Below are 23,772 nucleotides of genomic sequence, written 5' to 3' on the forward strand. Positions count from 1 at the left end.
TCAGAAGACAAGAATCCGCAAAGTTAAAGCTGCGCACTATAATTATTAGGCCCAAAATAAGACTTTTTGGGATAACTCTAAAACTACAATGTCCCTAATTTTCCTCTTGGGGAGGAAACGTTACTTTTACAAGGCGAACAATTTGCAAAAAACCGGAATTGAAGTCTCTATCTCTTTCACTTTCGAAGTTAGGCCCCAGCCAGTAAGGTTTCATGAGAGGGGCTCTGGATAAAGTTGTCATACGTTGTATGACCCGCCGCGCACGAAGTGCGCGGCTCCCCCTGTATCGTCAGGACTATAGTGAAACGACCGTGGGGGTCGCAACGTGATACAAGGATAGAGCAAGTCGGTGAGAGTGCAGAGGCCGTGAGGGTGAGAGCTGTCCCATTGAATGACCATCTAGAAAGGTCACTGAGGATGGCACAAGAAACTACTAACGTATTCAAAGTTTTATTCCCAAAGATAGCTTGTCATACGTTGTATGACCCACCGCGCACGAAGTGCGCGGCTCCCCTCGTATCGTCACATAGTGAAACGACCGTGGGGGTCGCAACGTGATACAAAAGATAGCTTTGATAAACGGAAAATCATGTCAGAATATAATAAACAGAGATTTTGGATGATTTTTGGAAAAAATAAGTTTTTCTGCCATCCCCTTGACCGCATCGCGGTTTTGACTAAAATTTTGACCAGTGACCAATTTAATCAGCGAGGTCGGTAAGAGTGCCACAAGTCACCATCAAGGTACTGGAAGCAGTATGTCCGGAGAAAACTTTGGTGCAATGAAAATTTTGAATATGTCCTACTGGTAGCGACCCAAATTTTATTGTTTTGACTTGTATCACGTTGCGACCCCACGGTCGTTTCACTATGGTTACGATACAGGGGGAGCCGCGCACTTCGTGCGCGGCGGGTCATACAACGTACGACAAGTTTTGACTGAATTTTTCTTGAATGACCATCTTAAAGGGTCACTGAGGATGGCACAAGACACGATTAAGCTAGGTACTCAAAATCCTATTCCCAACGAAAGCTATGATAAACGGAAAATCATCAGAATATAAAAAGAGATTTTGGTAGATTTTGGAAGCCTTAAATAGGCTTAAAATGAGGCAGGAGGCTGGATATAACCTGAGGCAGCATTAGCGAGAATTGGAGGGTACTTGCTCTGAGGATATCTGAATAGAGCAGGAGGTAGTATAGTCTGTATTATATTGCAGTTAACGGGTAAAATGTTTGTTTCAAATCCAACTCGGCGCGCGTCTTGGTAGATTATAAACCTACAATAATGCAGTCTTTCACAATGATTAGCTGAGCTGCAGTTTTTGATATAATAAATAATAAATGAAAGTTCTTTTTTTCTTATTGACAATTTGGGAAATCATAAATATGAATATGGGTTTTATTTATTTCTACAACAAGTATTTACTCTACAAGTTTATTCCTACAACAATAATTAATATTATTCATCATCTGAACATGCAATAACTTGCTCAAGCTCGGGGCAGTGTATAACTATATTTATACAATTTGAATTTTGACAGCTAATAATTATGGACCCTTACGGCACTTTATACTACTTACCAAAACAGTCTTGAAACAATTCTCGACAACCTTTCTGGTTTTGTATGTTGCAAAATTCGAGTTCTGGATTCTGTGATCGTTACTTTGTACCTATGATAACAAAATCGTAACCCGGTAGCATAACTCATAAGCATGATCATTAATCACATTCGATTTTAACGAGAGAATCTTCCTTCATGTCAGTGTCTTCGATTTCAACTTGAGAGTTCTCAACATTATATCTCACTACGGTTGAGACCAAATGAGGATCAACTCTTTTTAAAATCGGTTGGATCGTGGATGGGATTTCATAACCCGATAATAAAGTTACGGTGCTGGTGAGAAGTTCAGATAGGAAGAAAACGGAGCCCAAATAACAATCACTGGAAGTGGAACGGACCCTCGCCAAGACCTCCCTGCCCTTCTGTTTGACGTATGAATGGTTGTAGTGGTAGATGATTGGGTTGACAACTGAGTTTACAGGTAGAAGGATGACGGAGAAGAAGAGATAGTGCTTCTCTGCATTTTCAACCTCGGTGTAGTGAAGAAAAGCGTAGGTAATGAAAGGCAGCCAGCATACTGCATCTGAGAAGATTATCATCGATATCTTTGTCTGGAAGTGGAGCAAAATGGATTTGTTGGCCCTGGCTCCGGCTACAGCTTGACTAGACTTGGTGGTCTGGTGCAGAATTTTCAAGTAGGATGCTGTGATGATCACGAAACAAGCCAAATTCAGCCCCAATATTGCTATCGAGAACATATGCTGAGGATCATCTTTGGTGACGAAGTATTTAAAGAGACAGACTGCACTGCTTCCATAACATCCAACTCTTCCAAAGGGGATTCCAGAAATCTCACTATCTTTATTCCTCCAAAATCCTGTAAACATGCCTTCAAAGAGACGCCTGATTTCAGTCCATCTTAAGCCTTCTCCATTTTCGAGTAGTTTCTTTTGGATTGTTGAGCCGTAATGAGCATCAATAACACTGACAAGGTCCCGCTTGGTTTGCCGTCCAAGGAGAAAAGATATTTTTATTTGCTCTTCCGGATGCTGGTATGAATCTCCAAGTCCATACACTTGTCCGTTCAAGAAGTAATCTTCGAAAATATCCAGGAGAGGTGTTACCGCTATTGCAACAGACAGAATTACAACTGCCAATGCCAAAATGATGTAGACTGCCAAAAGTCGTCTCGAAAAACGAAACGAAAGTGATTTGGAGAGATTTCTTGCTCGCAAAATACTCATGACAGTCATCGAGAGCAGTGAAATCTGCGAACCAAAAGTGCTAAGGGCTCCCAAGAAATTACATGTGTTCGATGAGAGCCAGCGAAAATTTTCAGAACAGTATTTAGGTCCGAAACTCGAGTGGTTCTTTATTAACAATAAAAGATAGACACCTATGCAAAAGTCCCCAACAGATATCATGAGAATATATATAGTGTCTCCAAATAACACCGACTTCATCGTGGTTTTCTGCAAAGACCAAATATTCTTCGCTATGACAAAAGAATTTATAGCTGTTGCCAGCACACCGAAGGCAATCGCAAATGTGTAGGTGTTTCCCGTGTATTCACCCAGAAGAAAAGAAAGCCATGAAGAGGTACACTCGTCATTCATCGTATAACTATAATCATTTACTATTTTGCAATCGACTTTTCCATCATGGATCGATGATAGTGGTATTCTTGATACTTCTGAGAAATCCGAATCATAATTATAACCAGTTGTAATTGGGCAGCTTACTGAATTAGAGCAGTACAATTCGTCAGAGTTATCTCCGCAATCGTTTACCAAATTACAAACTTCGTTCAAAAGAACCACTCTGCCATTATCACATCCAAACCATTTTAGCTGATAACCGTCCTTAATTTTAGCAACCAATCTCAATTTAATATCTCCACTTTTAAACTCGCTTTCAACTGTAATTCTTGCTACTGGATACGTTTCTCTAGAGTCTCTAAAGAGATCATCTTGGTATTTTGGTTGTTTAAAAGGACATTTACGAGGTTGAATATATGGCCGATTATAGTACCAATAACGGCCATATTCTTCCCTTGAAAAACAAAGATCGTTGCATGTCAGGAAAAGAAACGTCTCTCCGAAGTAATAAGAACAATCACGCACCTTGTCATCATAGACCCAAGTTGTGTTCATTATTCCAGAGGTCCTATTCTTAGATCCAAAGATATGCTGATCACTGGTCGTGCAGTTGAACTGTCTATATTTCATCAAACCAGGTAAACAAGGGGCCACATATTTAGTGGCGATGATACCTTCTACTTCTACCCTTGAAGTTTTGATTGGCGTTGTTTCTATGGATGGTCTTGTCTTAGCTGCCTGACAGATTCTGTTTTGGCGTTCACAAGTGTCTAGACTTGACTGGCATAGGTCAAAGATTTCAACGTAGCTGTCCCGATTCTCCATTTCATCTGTACATTTGTACACTTCGGGACATTCGCCTTTGAAACTCCTTAGCTGCCAGTCTCCATTCATAAAATTCACCGGACAAATCTGTGTTCTATCTTCTTCGTCTACTCCATTTCTGCAATCTGTGATAGTATCCTTGATCCAATCTACATGAATCAAACTTGTTTTGGTGCTATCCGCGAAGTCCCTGGCTCCTACTCTCACACACCCAGGCAGCTTCTGCCAATCGTCAGTCTCGCAAATACTGTCTAGTTCATCTTCTCCTTCTAGGCATACAATCTCTGTAGCCATCACAAATGTGATGTCTATGTATCAGACACGTTCGAGTGATATTATTCATATCATTTTGGTCGCTAACCTTTTTGTTTTTATTATCAATCATTTCATTTGGGTCTTGACATTTCTCATCGATACCATTTTCACAATCTCTATCACCGTCACAGAGCAGGTATTTTGATATTATGGTTTCTTCTCGTTCTTCGTTATAGGTATTATTTGACAGTCTGTTTCGTAACTCATGGTCAAAAAACTCGTGTGTGTTCTCTGTTACGTATTTTTCCGAATAATATTCGAGAAGACATCTTAAGCCATGAACACTTGTATGTTCTTTGTTGCAATGTATTTGATCAAGCTTTTTTACCCTAGGATTACCACAGATCTGCTCAGGATAAAGATATCTGATATCACCTGTCACATTGTCCTGACACAGCCTGCCACCATCAGCATTCAGATAAGACTCATTTTGGGTAGAATTGCATCTTAACTCATCATAAGGACCATCATCAGAATTATAAGGATCTCCACAGTCGTTATTACCATCACAGAACTTTGCTGGATGTAAGAAACCTTCCATGTTTTGGCATTTTAACCAACGGACCGCACCAGGCCTATTATCATTTCTGTTGCACCACCAGTCCGATTCATCTTTTATCTCTGGCCTGTCTTTTACGCAATAATGTACAGACCCATCACACAGGTACTCCTTTGGAATCTGTTGACTTCTATCTTCATCACAGAATGCATAAGAGATTCCACCACAATCCGAACCATCCTGACAGTCCTCTACGCCATCACACATTGTCTCTGGGGGTAAAACTACTGGCCATACCAAGTTATTCTCATTATAAACCCCTCCGGGATAGAATAAGATTCTGATAATCCCGGCTCCCGCTAAATAGATTCTGATAATCCCGGCTCCCGCTGTTAGTTTTTTCCCGCTGAATAAATAACCCCGGCACAGCTTTTATAATCCCGCCCCGCTAATTTGGCTCAACAAGATTTGTTTTGTTTTGATATTCCATGAGAATTTCAACCGCGTACTGTCACGTGTTTTGATGACGTGTATCACGTGACTAACTACTACGACGCGCATTGGTAAAAAATGTCACGTGACCTATTGGCTTAACGTAAGAACTATAAATACACTCGATCTACGTATCGGTCTAATTGCAGGCGCTGGCAAAACTCCAGCACACTGCTTACATTACTTAAACTCTTACATTAATTGGACCAGTTCCAAAACTTGTCTCGACGGTTACATTTGATTTTGTCCGGTTCGGTTAATTTTGTCGTGTTTGATATAAGCCATGTATTATAGTCGTCTACTTTGAATTTGATGAACTTCATGACACGATATCATTATTAGCTTTTATCGCTTGCCAGGCTTAACTCGACGCCCCTTATCGATATTCATATTCATTCAACGTTCTGACTGAGGAATAATGTTTAGATATAACGCCAATTTCAAAAGTCATAGTATCTTAGTTGTATTTATTTGGTAGTCCCCAATTCCATTTCATATTTTCCATAATGATCTCATATAGCTAGAATTAAGAGTAAAATGTCAAATTTGTTGGTCCTAGCACTAACCCGGAGGGGTTTATAACACATAACACCGGCACGCTTAAGTTATATTAAAATAACCCCTCGTGCTAAAGCACGTCGGGGTTATTTTCATAATAATCCCTCGTGCTTCGCACTCGAAATTATTATAAATTTTTCCCGCGCGTCGCGGGAAAAATTGAAATATAATCCCTGCGCATGCCAGGGTTATGTGTGTTATAATCAGAACAAACTTTGCCACAGGACCCACCTTTAGTGTAGCCGTTAACAATACACGCCTGATACGACCCAAGCGCAGTTCCGATGTCATTATAACATTTTTGGCTCACCCGGTGTGCTTTTAAAGGTGTTCCCTGATTGTCCTTGTTTTCAAGTTCATAGCTTGACAGGATCTTGAAGTATTTGTCCTCTTGATAACATTTGAATGTTCCATTTTCAGATAGTTCGGTCAGAAATAAGTTGTTCACTTCCATGTACTGGGAATTTCCTGAAATTATTCACTCGGTTAATACATTAGTCTTAATTATTTTAAATTTGTTTGCATATTGTTAAAATTTAAAACACATTTTGAGTTTTACAAAATCACTTGTACAGCAGTTTACCTAGACCGTGAGTAAGTCCTTTTGTTGTACAAATCATCATCATTGAACCTGCCCACATTTCCTTTGCTGCCACTCGTCTTTCTTAAGTAAGGTATAAAACATAATTCAACCTGAACTAGATGCTTGTTTAATGAACTGTTTATTTGAGAAGGAATTTGACCAAACGAAAAACGCACTAGTACAAATAGAAAAGCAGTCGTTAGCAGTAAAAATGGTGATATAATTTAGTCCGATGGTAGAAATTGGAATTTACCGAAATTAAAAAGTAGTCATATCCTGGACAGTGGACAATATGCTCGTAGTGGAATACTTTCGGGGGGAAAATTCAACAGACTTTGACTTGAACGGACCTTATAGTAAACGGACAGACTTTATTTTAACGGACATAAAATGGCCGATAAGGTACGTGCTATTTATACGCGAACACTCTACACAGGGCTCTCCTCACTCACATATCACTATTGAAATTGCTAGAGGCTTTTCTTGTATCGAGAAATCAAATAATCAGCCAAGATAAAACAAAACGTTGAATCGTGCAGTAGGTACTGGTAAAATTTATAAACGTACTGCAATAAATATTATATTGCACACCAAGGTAATTCAGCTTTCACTAATCATCAATATTATTATTAACCTAAGAAAATAGACCAGAAGGTGGTGCAGCAGCTGGTAAAAAGACCTGGAGCAACAGCTCTTTTATATTGAGATAATGCACGTGCGTATAATAGTGATCTGGAACCGCACGTGGTGATCTCTAACTCCAGATCATATTATTTTTTAACTGAAATTTCTGATAATAATTCTCGTGAAACAATCACACCAGACTTCAAACTTGGCAGAACTTAATTATAAAAAACAAGAGGCACATGAGGTCACAGAATTCATGTGATAAAATGCAATGGTAGATTTTATTGAAAACTATCCTCGTGTAGTAAAGATGACTTTGTAATTAGTATTACACGTATTTACGGTGGATGATCAATGTAATGGGAAAATGATCCGCGGTCAATACTTGTGGGTTCTTTAGATACACATTAAGCAGCTGCACGAACTCTGCGAGCAATGACTATGATCAATTTCATAATCGACTTCTACTCTCCCTGCCTTCCCTGAGTTGGACTATTGTGGTTTCAATATAGATCATGTTTTTCAGGTGTAACAGTGGATAAATGTGATCATTTGACGGTATTACCCTAAACTAAGAACTGAGTTGAAGACCTCTCCCCATGCAAGCATTAAACCCCGTCTGGAAAATGCTAACGAATTGACACCGTCAATTAATCGTGAGTAAATTACCAAAATGTAAAACATATAAAAAGAATTTGTTTGCAGTTTGTGAAGTCACCGCTATTGCTTTCCCAATTGTTTACAGTTTACATTTATTAATCGAATCACCAATTCTGAAAAAAAAACTATGATTTGCCTAATATTGTCTAAAATTGAATCATTAATGTAGACTAAATAATACATAGGACATAATCACCTACAATGTTAAAATGTGTTTATCTTACTATATATAAAGCGAGACGATATATATATATATATCTGTGCCATTTTACTGACACCACGGCATCAACTTTAACGCGACTTTCCGCAAAAACCGTAAAAGATATACAACTGAAACTTTTTTGACTGGGTCAAATGCTTTTATGCTTTTCAAATCAGCATGAAAAAATAAAAAATTGGCCAAGGAATAAGAGTTTTAGAGCCCAAAATTTGGACCCCCAAGTGGTGTCAAAAACGCGAATTAAATAGGTAATAATTATTTTAGTCTCTTGAGTCTTGACACCATTTTAGGATTATACGGGTTCCTGCTAGTATTTATAACTTGTAATTGCATTGCATATTTAATTTTGAGATTGTGTTGAATTATGTCACGGAAAACGGTTACTGGGCCGGCCGCGCCCAGCCTGTCATTCCGCCAGGTAAGGAAAACGGCTAAAAGTGCGAGACAGCTCAAAAGCGAGCAGTGAATTAAAAAATAATTGGCAAGCGCACAGCGGTGCTTGTATCACGTACCACTGGATCATTGCATGCATTGTATTTATTTAGTGTATATTCGGGGAAAAATTCACGATACAGCCTAAGTAATAACTAGTATAAGTATGCTCTTTGAAAAACTATGAACATGCTAGCTTTTTTATTCTGTTAGTCGGCCGACATTTTGGATTGTACTGGACATAACAAGTTTGTTATCGGATGTCTACTTATATTTATTGTGATATCTATATCATTATTCATTGTAATGGCAATAAAATTTAAATTTTGTTTTACTAAAAAAAGTCGTGCGTCACTTGCACCAGTACGCGTCACGCGACGCGCGACAGGCCTACTTGTCATACGTTGTATGACCCGCCGCGCACGAGTGCGCGGCTCCCCCTGTATCGTCGAAACTCTATAGTGAAGCGACCGTTGGGGTCACCACGTGATACAAAGGCCTACGCTACAACTGACAAGGTTAATTAAGTTAGGCTGTAAGCAACTCTGATCTCATTGCTAATGCAACTCCAATGACACTATATTGATTGTAACAATGTCAACCCTTCCAAATCGTTGTTCACATACTAATTTCATGTCGCCATTTACAAGGAGACCCCAGACTTCACCTAACCATGTGCTTTCGCGCCACTTCGGGCGCCACTTCGGGCGCGCTACTGCAAGCGCAAGGGCTCTGGATAGAGCAAACCCCAGACTATCATGTTCATAAATAATAATTTGTCGGAATGACAGGCTGAGCGCCGCCGCGCCCAGTTAGTTTGCGCTGCGCATCGAAGCGGCTAAGTCCATCAAACACTATTACATATTATATTACTCATCGACAATCGAAAGCACATTCAATGTTACACGCGCGTTTCACATAGCCATGTGTATACGCATATACTTGTGATACAAGCGCGTCACGCCGTACGCGTAATGCGCGCATTACGCGTACAGCGTGACGCGCTTGTATCACAAGTTGAATATATCCTTTGCCGCTTTCGGCGGTCGCGCGCTACTGCAAGCGAGAAGGCCCTGGTTAGAGCAACACGCGCGTATAAAATATGTTTATAACTTGCTTGATTCTAGTTTGCATTACTAAGTCTAGTTGGCGTTCAGGCGTTCTGCGACCAATGCAAAATTGAACGGCGAATATGAATCCTTTAAAATCGTTTTCGAGGCACCTTAACAAAATTTATTCATGTAATTGTGTTTTTATGATCTGGCCCGGCGCGCGCTACTTCGTAGCTCGTGCCGTCATTTACAGAAGAAAGCGGCGCGCGAGAAGAAAGCGGCGCGCGCTACTTCGAAGAAATTTAGACGAGTAACATCCGTCAACGGAAAAATACATCATTAGCATTTTTGAGACTGTCATTTTTTATTCTCTTTCAAAAGTGTTCTTTTATTGATTATTGAATAAGTAAATCAAAATGCTTGATTGACGATGTCAACCCTTCCAGATCGTTGCTTTGCTCGTTCACCTAACCAGGCCATGTGCTTTTTTGTATCACGTGGTGACCCCACGGTCGATTCACTATAGTATCGTCTTTTGTAGCGCGATGCACTACTGGGTCGCGCGCGCATCAAATAATGCTTCTCGCAACCACTTAAGCAGATCGGCGAGATGCGAAGGATTGACATCGTCAATCAATATCGTCTTCGACTATAGTATCGTCTTCGACTATAGTATCGTCTATAGTATCGACTATAGTATCGACTATAATATCGACTATAGTATCGTCTTCGACAATACAGGGGGAGCCGCGCACTTCGTGTGCGGCGGGTCATACAACGTATGACAAGTGCTTTCGCGCCGCTGCGGGCGCGCTTGTTTCACTAGTCAAGAAAAGACTTTTATCGCCGTGAGGCGGGCGCGCGCTACTGCAAGCACAAGGACTCTGGATAGAGCAACTTTGCTCGTTACTTCGATGCGAAACAAAAATGATAGTTTGCGCGGCGCGGCGAAGTCCTCCAAGTAAATACATATATTTGATAATCAATAATAATTATGCAATTCTGAATATATTTGATATTATGTAAAATATTTTGTCTCGATTCATGAAGTTTAAAGGTAGTTACAGCAATGCGCAATTTGGGGAGTGTGCTTTCGGGGGAAATGTTACCAGCACCATAATTTTTTGGTGTAAGGCAAAAATTAGCTAAGCCCAGACTCTCCGCGAATGAGCAGCTAGCACCAATTGTTTTATAGGCAAATTCGGAAGTGGTGATTCAAGTTTTAAGGCTACAGAGCTAAAGGTGCATGCAGGAGTCAACACACATTTACTGTGATAAAATTTTTATAAAAGGAGGCTGCGAGTTGCGGATGTAGTACTGCATTTTTTTGAAGAGGTAGTTATCGTGACGGAGACCGGTGTCCATACTAAACTTTTACTAGATTGCCGTTTGGTGTGAGCAATAGCGAACAGAACGCACACTCCTTTGGCCTGCCAACCTATATCTAATCTATATTCAAAGAGTGACAACCATACTACACATTGAATTAGGACTCCTTTAAATATCAAATTGATTTATTGTAAACTTGTTTATTTTGTAATAAATGGCATAAAATTGAAATTTTTGTTTAACTGAAATTTTTGTTTAACTGATTGACAATTTTGGTCATGATCACTGGAGGTATTATTGGAAGCATGTTTTAGGAGTGCCTTCTTTAGGCGACTTTTAACGAGGCTAATTTTATACAGTCAAGAAGCTTGAATTTTAGTGATATGGTTAAGTAAACTAGTTGTTATTAGGTCCCGAATTGTACAATATTGTTATTTGATTATATTAACTGACTAGAAAGCCCGTGGTCACATGATGTGAGGGAAAAAGGTTATAATATTCTTTGGTGGTCAGTTTTTGCTATATTTTAAAATGTCCATTCCAACCGAAATTACAGTCAATTTAAATGTTAAACACTGTTACTATGCAACCTTGAACCTTCTGCTTTTTACCTAATTTGCATGTGGGCGGTCAAACAGACAAAGAGACACCTTCGAATTTTAGTATTGATTGTGTGATAAATACTAGAATTGTCTTTTCTCTAAAAAAATGTTCTTTTCTCAGTAGTGTCCCCTATTGGGGTATTCATATAACAACAGGGTCTGCTTGAAGTTCGAATGTTAGAATGTTGCAGCTGTGTCATGATTTAGCATCCAGGTTCATTGTAGCCTTTTCGAAATTTTATGATAACTTTACTCCTAAATTAGATCAGTTCATGCAACAACCTCCGCCGTATGCACCTCAGGGGGGCGCTCCGCCCCCTGCCGCTATGGTCTCCAAAGTGGAGATGACCATATCATGTGAAGGATTGAGAGATGCTGATGTTTTTTCCAAATCAGACCCCATTTGTGTTGTGTATAACTTAGAGGGGAACAAAAGAAGGGAGGTCAGTATTTACAATCTACTTTGCATATATTTTTATTTTTACAAAAATGTACAAAATATGTTCAAATCTTCTACTCATGCTTTTTACCAGTTACTTTACTCAGAACTTTCATTTCAGATTGGCCGTACAGAGAGAATAGATGACAACCTGAATCCAAAGTTTCAAAAACAAGTCATTGTTGATTACCATTTTGAGGAAGTACAGAAACTTGCATTTCACGTTTTTGACATAGACGATAACAATAATGATGTCAGCAAAGCAGATTTTTTGGGAAAATGTGAATGTACTCTTGGCCAGGTATTTAGTATTGCTGATTTGGAAAGGTTTTCTGTGTTGTGAATTTTGGGGTGTAGAGTCTTGCATAATATGCTGTTTAATTCTGATCAAATGTTTCCTTACCAATATGATGATCAAATAGTTGTAGATAAATTTAGTTAAGAATGCTGATCGACATTCTTAACATGCTCCAAAACTCATTTCAGATTGTTAGCTCTTCGAATTTCAAGCGACCTCTGGATTACCTAGGTAGAAATTTTGGATCTATTTCTATTCAAGCCCAAGAACAGGGTGGTATGCAGAAATCAGTAGCAATGACTCTTAAAGGTGTCAAACTTGACAAGAAAGATTGGTTTGGTAAGTGCTTAAGTGCCCGCTTTAAGATAAATTGTAAAGAGATTAAAGCAGATAAAATTACTTTTGTTTTTAAAATCCCCTCACTAGATGATGTTTGCATAAAGAATAATTGTTTACCAAAAATTATTGTTCTTCACGAGATTTCCTGTGATGTTAACTGTAACCTTTATGATACTGTGTTGTAATTTGTTTGCAAGCCCATCATCTATCCTAGTAACTGCCATATCTACCATATTCAGACAAGCAATTAGCTTTTAGCTAATTAAGCTAATCAATAAGCAATTAGCAATTAGCTCTCTTTACTACTTTCAGGCAGCAAGTTACTGAAGTCTAAGGGAATAGGGCTGCTAGTTTTGATGTCCTTAGCTTTGAGTGTCCTATTGTCTTACTTTCCTGCCTCCCTGTATTATATCCTACCTTTTTACTTAATCGTTATTATGTTCCACCTCGCTCAGTTAGGTAAATTGAAAGCTATAATATTACTGTACATGTTACTATATAATATGTTGCTTGTAACATTGCTAATTTCGTGGAGATGGAATATTTAAGGATCTTTGAATCATAAAATTACACGGCTGTATTGTGCTGTAAATATGTTAGAATGCTCATTCGTCTTTACTCTGTAACCACTTACTTGCAATACTGCAAACAAAATCATGCCTCTAACTTTACGCCGTTTTATATTATTAAATATTATATAATGTGCCACTGCTAGGTATGACTTATATACCTAATCTAACTGCGTATAATACACTATTAATTGTGGACTCAGTGGAGTTATAACAATGACACTCCGTCCAACATTGTAAATGTGCTCTGAAGTAGACGAACTTTTGGATCAAAGCCAGTTCAAAGCTAAAAGTTCCGACTTCAATGTTAAGATATAATACCTTTACTTAGTATTTCTCCCCTTTACTATGATACCTTAGGGGAGAAGTATTATTGAGAATAAAGGTTCCAGTATACTGCGCTATACCTGCTGTCGGAGCTATAGTTGGCATAATGAGCTGTCAGTTCACACAGAGCCGACATTTTACAAACAATTGAAATATGAACTAAGAAATGTTTATGTAAAACTAAACTAGTACATGTTACACATTTCTTCAACTCTATGTCTTTTCAATTTAATTTATTGCTCTACTGAATCAACAAGCTCTTCTTCACAGGAAAATCAGACCCATTCCTTGAGTTTCACAGACAGTTGTTAGATGGTAGCTACGCACTGGCACACCGGACAGAGTTCATAAAGAACACTCTGAACCCTAATTGGAAACCAATGAAGATAAACACGAGGAGATTGTGTAATAACAATCCAGACACTGTTATCAGGGTTTGTAGATTAATTTATATGATTAATATCACCACATGAGTGTAATGAAATAGATTGCAGCTGCTGTGATAAGTAATAATAAAGAGGTCGAATAGATTATTCCATTTACGGGGCTAACATGAATTACATGGTCTTGATTTATAGCTCAGTTAATATTGCTGATGGTGTAATCCCAGTGACATAAAGTGAGGAATCTAAGAATCTAATTCCTAGCCATATTAATTTCCATAGCCACGCCGACTTCATTTTTGTCAACAAAATTATTAAATCAACTTTAAAATAGTCGCTCTCGGTTGTTACACACTGTAACGCCGCGCACTGTACTTTAATTCTATATTTATCCGAGAAGATGTTCGAATCGAGCGCAAATGCCAGATTCCTGTCAGGATCCTAGTTCTTGCGCTTAACTTGCGCGTTACCAAATAATCCAAGATATTTCTGTCAGGATCCAAGATTTTCCTACTACCAGTATGGTAGTATGGACTGTTTGGTAGTATGGTAGTTGCAGGAACGCGCGAAGACCTATATGTAAATATTACAAAAGCGTTCATGAAATCGTAGCCTAGTTGGATAATCCGTCGTTACTACATTAGCAGATCGCGAGTTCGAGACCCGGAAAGGAATTCTTTCACAATCTTTTGGCAATTATGAATAACTATACTAATGAATTAATAACTATACTAATGAATAACTAAACCTCTGTAATATAACTAGCAAAGTAAAATGAAATCGTTATCCGGCCGCGGAGCGGCCGAAAAATTTATGGTAGTCGTTTTAAAAATATATGGTAGCCGTTTTTTCTTTCCAGACTGGATTCCTAGTCCCTTTTTAAATTTATGTCACTGGGGGTGTAATCACATCCGAGGAAGGGGAGAGCTATCTGTGGACCAATTCTAATACTGCTTAAAACTTTGAAACGTAGATCAGGATCGTAGTGTCAGTTGTATTATTCTACTTTTTTCTGACAAATGTGCTTAAAGACCATTTTTAAAATTCCGAATTTCCTTTTTGGGTCAAGGACTATCCCTGAAAACCATCAGAAACCATTAAAACCAATCGCCCTCAGGACCCCCTTTTGAAACTGCTTAAAATGCCACAAGTTGTCATAAGTGTCACGTCAAATAAAGTGCTTGAAAAGCTCGGATTATCTAGTGGTCTTTAAGCAACTTTGTCAGAAAACGGCAGAATTAGAGGTTTAATATTGTTAACTTTTAGGTGGAGTGTTTTGATTGGAACAGTAATGGTTCTCACGATCTTATCGGAGAGTTTTTCACAACACTTGCAGAATTAGAACAGGCTAACGCTGGGGTAAGTTCAAGCTTTTTGTGTAACAGTAGCAGTAACCATGGTTACTTGCTCCTTTTTGTGTAGTTATAAAAATAACTGAGTTGCTGGAAAGGTTCGTTGTACTACTGTTTAAACTTCTAAACAGTAGTTTCATTTGTCCTACCTTGTCCAGTTGTCCTACCTAGTCTCTACTACCGGATATTATCCCTGGAATCATAAAAATAACTGTCTAACAGTAACTATGGTTAATTGCATCTTGCTCCTTTCCTTTTCTGCCAAATGGTGTCGGCAAAATAAATCGAAATTTTGATTACTGCCAGCATTGCAGAACTTTATGAAATTAATTTTGTTATGTGCATAGTAAGTGTACACGAGGGCATTTTAAAATTTCCGTTAAAATTAATTGTGCAATACAAGCAGTATACAAGCCCCCCCCCCCCCCTATACTGCCCTGCTTGAATTAAAATGGAACCGTACCGGTGGTAATTTAACCCGTTTTAATCTAATATACGAACATGTGTTTCAGAAAACATTTCCCCTGGTTCACCCTAAGAAGAAGAGTAAGAGAGGTTACAGACACTCTGGTGAGATAGTGGTAGAAACACTGACTGTCGCTAGAGAGTACAGCTTCCTTGAATACATCCAGGTAATTGTAACTCATGTAAAGGCTTTCCGTTAGGTTCTTACATCAAGTGTAGATATCATGTTAATTTCAGATATCAAGTTAAGTGCTAATCTCATTATCTCAGGGAGGATGCGAGCTAAACTTTGTGGTGGGTATAGACTTTACTGGGAGTAACGGAGATCCCCGAGATCCTTCTCACTTCACTATCTTGGGGGCACAACCCCCAACCAGTACACACAGGCTATCACTGCTGTGGGAAACGTTATCCAGGACTACGACAGTGATCAGCTCTACCCAGCTTTTGGGTTCGGAGCTAGGCTTCCCCCTACATGGCAGGTAACAAAGTGCTAACACAGTGCTAACACAGTGCTAACAGTGCTAACAGTGTTAACACAGTGCTAACACAGTGCTAACAGTGCTAACAGTGTTAACACAGTGCTAACACAGTGCTAACAGTGCTTACAGTGTTAACACAGTGCTAACACAGTGCTTACAGTGTTAACACAGTGCTAACAGTGTTAACACAGTGCTAACACAGTGCTAACACAGTGCTAACACAGTGCTAAAACAGTGCTAACACAGTGCTAACACAGTGCTAACACAGTGCTAACACAGTGCTAACACAGTGCTAACAGTGCTAACACAGTGCTAACACAGTGCTAACACAGTGCTAACACAGTGCTAACACAGTGCTAACAGTGCTAACACAATGCTAACACAGTGCTAACACAGTGCTAACACAGTGCTAACACAGTGCTAACACAGTGCTAACAGTGCTAACACAGTGCTAACACAGTGCTAACAGTGCTAACACAGTGCTAACACAGTGCTAACAGTGCTAACAGTGCTAACACAGTGCTAACAGTGCTAACACAGTGCTAACAGTGCTAACACAGTGCTAACACAGTGCTAACAGTGCTAACAGTGTTAACACAGTGCTAACACAGTACTAACAGTGTTAACATATTATCTGGTTTTTCATTAGTCTCGCAAGCGTCATACTTCCTCTTATATCTACAGTTTTGACCTATTTGACGGCCGAAAGCATATTCGGTGCGATTACAAAACTAATTGCACTGCTTTTTTAGAGCTTCCTCTTATAACCTGATGTATTAGTGTGTACATTGGACACTGTTCAGTGTACAATCAACATCGAACAAGTGCCGGCCATCGTAATTAACTAGACAAACAATGAGGTTACATTTCTTTAATATCATCTGATGACTCATGACTGATCATGTAGATTGTAAGTACTCAGTAGCACTATACTAGGGGTTGTGTCCATTACTGTTGTGTTTATATCTTACAGAGACGCTATTTAAGTTCTGTTATACAACTCCTTGGCTTGTAAACTCTATTAGAGTGTAATCTAATAGCTAACACTGGTCACTGTAATATCATGTTCCACCACTCTCTCTCTCTCTCTCTCTCTCTCTCTCTCTCTCTCTCTCTCTCTCTCTCTCTCTCTCTCTCTCTCTCTCTCTCTCTCTCTCTCTCTCTCTCTCTCTCTCTCTCTCTCTCTCTCTCTCTCTCTCTCTCTCTCTCTCTCTATCTCTCTCTCTCTATCTCTCTCTCTCTCTCTCTCTCTCTCTCTCTCTCTCTCTCTCTCTCTCTCTCTCTCTCTCTCTCTCTCTCTCTCTCTCTCTCTCTCTTTGATTTTTCAAACCTACTGTGAGGTATTTAGTGTAAGAAGGAAACACAAACGTAACACAGCAGTATATATTCTACATCTTTGTCTCCCCCTTCAGGTATCACATCAGTTCTCCTTGAACGGAAATCCTTCAGAGCCTGACTGCCATGGAATCCAAGGAATTCTGGGCGCATACCAACAGTGTATTAATAGTGTTCAGTTGTATGGTCCTACAAACGCCAGCCCTATTGTTGGGAATGTAGCCAAAATGGCTCGGGAGGTAAGTTATTCTCTTTATTACATTTATAATTATCACTTCGAGATGCTGTCTATAGGTGATGATTAATTCTGAAAAACTAGGGACAACAGGATCATTCCCCAGTTGTCCCTAGTTTTTCAGAATTAATCATCACCTATAGACAGCATGAGAGTAGGCCCTGCCATCTCGAAGTGATAATAATAATTAAAATGTTTCGCAGATTGGCAATTAATCGGTGTAGTTGGTGTTGTACACACTGCACTGATAATGATATCACGTTGAACGTGTAATGTAAATATAGTGTGGATACATGCGAATATATATTCTAAATAACTGATACATAATCAACAAATGTTTTTGCCATGAAACGGACCAAACTGATCCTAACTCATATTCCACTCATCATAGCATATTGCTTCAGCATGTACAAAGGGCATAACCTCAATCAGTTTAATGTAGTGAAATGACTGGTGTGGATGAAGTAGTGTACTAATACAAGTTGGAGAGGATCAGGTAAGCTTAGTCAGCATCCATGATGTTACAAACCCTCTGGGACATTACTGCGCCCAGTCTCCAAAGTTACAGTAAATTCCTTCTACGGACAAACAAACACAGACAAAACACCAACAAGAAACTGATATACACTAGCTAGCTCAGAGAGGAAATGAGTACCGGCTCAGGAGGTATGTCAAAACAGGGCGCCCTTTCGAACACTACTCGGGCTAGAATCAGTGCAATTCGGACACTACTATGCAACTGAACCATGCAAAACTATATATAAGTGCACCTATGCTGGCAAGGCAATAGGTCAGACTGCCAGTCCTGAAAACCAGTTCTATGATAAGGGTCACGCAAGCCCCGAAGGGTCAATAAAAAATCAATAAATGTTTTTGCCATGAAACGGACCAAACTGATCCTAACTCATATTCCACTCATCATAGCATATTGCTTCAGCATGTACAAAGGGCATAACCTCAATTAGTTTAATGTAGTGAAATGACTGGTGTGGATGAAGTAGTGTACTAATACAAGTTGGAGAGGATCAGGTAAGCTTAGCTGATACATTTAGAATTATTCGGAGTCTTTGAGTTGTTTTGAAATTTCAAAGATGCTGAAGAAGATTCAACTTTGAGAACTTCGAGAACATTATTTCCAACCTTTTAGGCAATAATAGGAAATTCTTCCAAGGACTTTTGATTGAAGTAGAAAATGTGCATAATTTTAATATTCAGCTTCTAGCAAAATATTAGCTTCTAGTAAAAAAGAACGTTGTTAGTGATAAACGGTCCATCACTTTCTGAAAGGCGTTGACATTTTATTACACTCTGGACGTTGCACATTATCTGTCGCTCAGTTGGACGAGTTTGGTGTGCAGCAAGGCTTACCAAAAATACACACAATAATTGCTAATTTGTAATGTTCTTATATATAAGATTGTAATGTTCTTATATATATATTAGGACGCAATGAAACTACCGGACCACGATGTATGGGGACTTGCCACCCCATGGCGACATTAAAATATATCGACTTTGTTACATCGTTTCCTGTTAATATAAAATTCCGTTACAAATTTAACTGGGATATAATTTAACTGGGATATATGACACTCATCTCTGTGTAATATTGCAAAACGTATAAACATAGCTTGTTACATGGAGTGTTCATGTTAACAATTAGACATAAAATAATTGCTTTTCCGCCTCCTACAGCAGTAAAATGGTTGACAATTATCATTTCCTGTTTGGCAGTCAATCATTAGTTGACTGGATAATCTAATCTTAGGAAAATCTAATAGTCTAAACAAGAAATGCGGCCGCTTATATCTCCCAACTTTATAAATTAGTGGCTAGTGGGATACGTACATGGTGAAATTAACGATTTACTTGATCATTTCAGCGTCGCGCACCAATAATAATTTGATTCAGAATATCGTGCAAAATAACTTTGCAGAGTGAGGAATGAGAGCGACAACTGCGCGCCGGCACGTATGTACGTACGATAACGACGACGACCATAGACAAAAACCTCGTTCGCTAACCCTTGTCCTTGACTATTTTGTGCCTTCGGCACTTGAGTCATGGATCGGCAAAAAATAATCTAGCTGTACACAAGTTCAACGTAGAAAATCTATTGAAATCCTGAAACCTGATGAATAAGGAACCAGTTTATTTGTTGGTACCATTGTGCTAGAACTGTAACGAGTATACATTACCAGCCTGCAGCTACCAAGTTGAATGTTGAATATACACACATTACTTCAAGAGTATATTACATATACCAAATATTATAGTATGTAGGCCAATCACACAAGCAATCAGCACTAGACAATAACTCAACCTGACAGAAAATAATATATCCTATTATTTTACTTTATTTTAAAAATCTAAAAATTTAATATATTCATCATTATTTTAAGTTTCTACAATAAAATCCCGATCGCATTATTAATTTCCTCAATGTTATGTCGTTCCTATTTATATTTTCAATATATGTCGTTATATATATATATATATAAGGTCTGCTATTTTACTTCCTTCCTTGTTGTGAGTTCTAATTTATTATCCTTCAGGCACTCCACCAGCAGCAAGCTAAAGACTACTACATCCTGTTGTTAATAACAGATGGAATCCTTACTGACATGGATCAAACTATTCACATGATTATTGGTAAGTTGTTATATTAGTTAGATTAAAGAGGAGCAATCTCTCTACACATTAGCCTACAAAAATGTTCCCGAGCCGGTTATACACTTTAATGCTATAGTGTCTGTTTCACAACATAATTTGTGCATAACCTTTATATTATAATATGTTATATAAACCTATACTACTGTGTTACAATGCTATGTGGACTTTATTCAACTTTGTAAATTAATCCTATGACTTCGAGTGTATTCAATCTGCGATCATGATTACGACATTCCTTTATGCCTTATTCTAACTAGAACTGCATCGCGAATGTAATTAACAATTTTGAATTGTTTTGAACGTTTTATGAGCAACAACACTATTACACTAGCAGTGTAACAAAGTATCTCGGAGTAATGTATATAATTTATAAAATGTGTGTAAGTTTCATTATAAAATGAACATAAAACAGAATCTCCAAATCTCACGGTGTTACAATTTTTACAGAGGCCAGTGAGTTACCGATGAGTATCATTATTGTGGGAGTTGGAAACGCTGACTTTTCTGATATGGAGCGACTTGATGCTGACGATGCCTTGTTAGTAGATTTCTCAAAATTTCTTTCATCAACTTAATTTGTATAAAATTTACAAAATAATTTCTTATAAAACTTACGACTAATTGGGTTTAATGATCAGGTTATCGATCGGTAATCGAAAAGCGAAGAGAGATATCGTTCAATTTGTTCCCTTCAGAGATTTCAAGAATGTAAGTATTTGCTATATCTCTATATTTCCCATTTCTCTAACCCCCCTTACAGCTTTACATAACGCATTTCCACATCGTTCCGCACTCTATAAAGATTTAATATCCCCACGATAACATTGGAAGTGTGTGTGTTTGTGAGTATGTGAGTGTGTGTTAGACCTCACGTGACGTGTCACGTGCCACTTGACAGTGTTACAGAGTATCCATGACAACAACCAGAGTGTTAAGTGACCAACATATTTTAGGCGACACCAGCTCGTCTTGCGGCGTGTGTGCTAGATGAATTGCCCAGCCAAGTGTCTGGGTACTTCAACTCTAAAGGAAAGGAGCCCCCTTGTGATATCCCCCAGTCCGAACCGCCTCCCTCCTACTACCGCACTTCTTCCGTGGCCCAGTCCTCCAGAGCCTCTATTTCATCTCAACCTGGCGGCTACATGCCCTCCAGACATGGCTCCATTTCTTCAAGACAATGAAATCCTTCCGACTGACTTTATAGTGACCGGACACTGGACACTGGACACTTTTATGCATGTGTACATAAGTCTGATTTTTAGTGGAATTATTGAAAAAGAAACAACGCTTTAAACTTTATACAAAGCTTTATCAGAGCAAATTATATATTTTTAGATTGTAGCATAAGCAATTTTTTAATGGCATAGCGGTTGTTCATAGCTCTAAAGTATGGTAAGTATTGTCATGGCTCTCAGATGCAATGATTGTTATCGACTTGGTCCAAAAGTTAACCATGATCTAATGGGCACGAGTTTCGCTTCAATTTGTAATCTGCCTTATGACGTTTTCTATTACGTAAGTGATGCTAAAAATGGCCCTCAAACATAGAACTGGTCTCAGAATATCGTCATGATTAGTTCTAGAAGAGTCTATTTCCATCTCTAGGCATAGCACCTGTACATTCCTTTCATACCGCTTCTGTAGTTGTTTTGATGATCTAACACTTACGTCATGGGACAGGAATTGTTCACGTAGGCTACTTCACGTAGCGCGCACTAAGTCTGAACACTGACATTAAAGCGTCCGCGGGTCAATTAGTTGCATAATATATAATTAATATATATGAGTCCGCGCGCGCGTATACGCCACGAATATCGATCACAAAATAAACACGATCGATAGTTAAAACATATAGCTAGATATGACGCATAGTATAGCCACTAATCACTTAATGACTAATTAAGGTATAGACTATATGATGAGATGGTCGATGTTCATATAATTTCATTGCATCTAAAAATGAAGATGAAGCGTGCAAATTGTGAGTCCTGAAGGCTGACCGGTCCTGAACCAATTTTGTTTGATCTCGTTCAACGAATTCAACTAAGTAGTAATCGACCAGTATTTCCCCAAGCACCTTGAGAATTAAGCATTGCTTCTTCAATTATTGCACCAATATCAAAGTGCAGCCCATTCCTTTAAAGAGCGACGCCTGATTTATAAAGCTGAAGCTACCCTGTGAAGTGTAATGAAGTGAAGAATATTATATTTTCAGGTGCCAGCATCCAAGCTAGCTGCTGAGGTTTTAGAAGAAGTACCCCATCAGTTGGCTGGCTTTTACAATGACTTGAATTACGTTCCCTTGAACTTTATCAATGCTCCTTACGGCTAGCGAGAGTTGTGTGTGATTAGCTGTTAAACGAAACTTTGGCTATGTCTTAGGCTGTTTTTTGTGAAGAGGATGTCGCCAAAATGTTATATTGCTTGAACTCTATCTATACATAGAAAATGAAATGAGGTTTATTCATATTTTCGTTTACTGATTGCCAATTTTCATGGACCTAACAACAAAAAGGGTTGAACCTCCATTTTCTCAGGTCCCATCCCACAAATTAGCTTCAGCAGTATTAGAGGAGCTTCCTGACCAACTTGCCGGCTATTACAATACCAACCGTTTACATCCAATCCATGAATAAACTTCGTAAATTATCATTTTCCGTTTTGAACTGTGTATATTGGGAGTGCTCCTGTGTGTTGCTCGTCTCGCTGAAACTTAGAGCAGCTGTTAATCGCTATGCCATGAAATATTTAATTAGTTTCTGTTTTATTTAATGGCGATTTGTTAGATTTTTTAACGTATACAAAAGAAGACAAATATTTAGGCACCCTTGCCTTGGGTTTTTAATACTTAGCATTTCTTGTGTGATTTCAGTTATCTTTTATTGTTTATAGAATTCTTGATTAAAATTGGTATTATCACTGAATTATATGCACATAATAATATAATTGATTTCCAATTTACTAACCAATTTGTATAACCACGAAATCTTGTGTTTTAATTATATTACACCCACCTTTTCTAGGGACTACCAGACAGACTGGCAGCTAGTGTTCTAAAAGAGGTGCCGGGTCAAGTTCGCGAAATGTACAATGATATTCTCCGTGTTCCACCCTTATACCAGCCGTTCAATGGACCACCATCTTGATAGAGCTACAGTCAGCAGTTTAGCCCTGTTTGTGGGTGACTCCTTCTAGTATTTCACGTCTGTGTGTAATGACTGAACCGCAAAGACTCTTAGTAAATGCATCTGGTCTTGTTAGTGAAATAACGAGTGAAAATGAAATATATTGTGTCCGTGATTTATCATTATACAGCCTATGATACCAAGGTTCAAGTGCTCTTGTTACAAGTTACAACTGAAATGATACTCCCACTCAACAAAAGAATTGGGGGTTTGCAACGGCTTTTCCCCTGTTTGTGGACATTTGTGCCAAAAATGTGATCCGTTTTTAGAAATGTTCATTAGCGTGGCAATAGGATGAATTGGTGAGAGATATGAGATCTGTCGAATTGGATT

At 38.6% G+C, this 23,772-nt stretch overlaps 1 protein-coding gene across 1 annotated transcript; it reads left to right on the top strand.

Moving 5' to 3' along the window:
* The first annotated feature begins 11,625 nt into the window (after positions 1–11,625).
* On the top strand, positions 11,626–23,240 carry LOC134826164 (copine-3-like). Its single transcript, XM_063838478.1, is given in 14 exon segments — positions 11,626–11,800; positions 11,918–12,097; positions 12,283–12,433; positions 12,746–12,892; positions 13,600–13,763; positions 14,979–15,071; positions 15,577–15,696; positions 15,800–15,857; positions 15,860–16,011; positions 17,424–17,585; positions 20,137–20,233; positions 20,702–20,792; positions 20,893–20,962; positions 22,470–23,240. Coding segments are annotated over 14 exon segments (1,773 nt in total). The 5' UTR covers positions 11,626–11,629; the 3' UTR covers positions 22,587–23,240.
* The last annotated feature ends 532 nt before the right edge of the window (positions 23,241–23,772 follow it).

The sequence above is a fragment of the Bolinopsis microptera genome, chromosome 1 (assembly GCF_026151205.1).
Source record: "Bolinopsis microptera isolate Bmic1 chromosome 1, MBARI_Bmic_1.0, whole genome shotgun sequence".
Taxonomy (NCBI): Eukaryota; Metazoa; Ctenophora; class Tentaculata; order Lobata; family Bolinopsidae; genus Bolinopsis; species Bolinopsis microptera.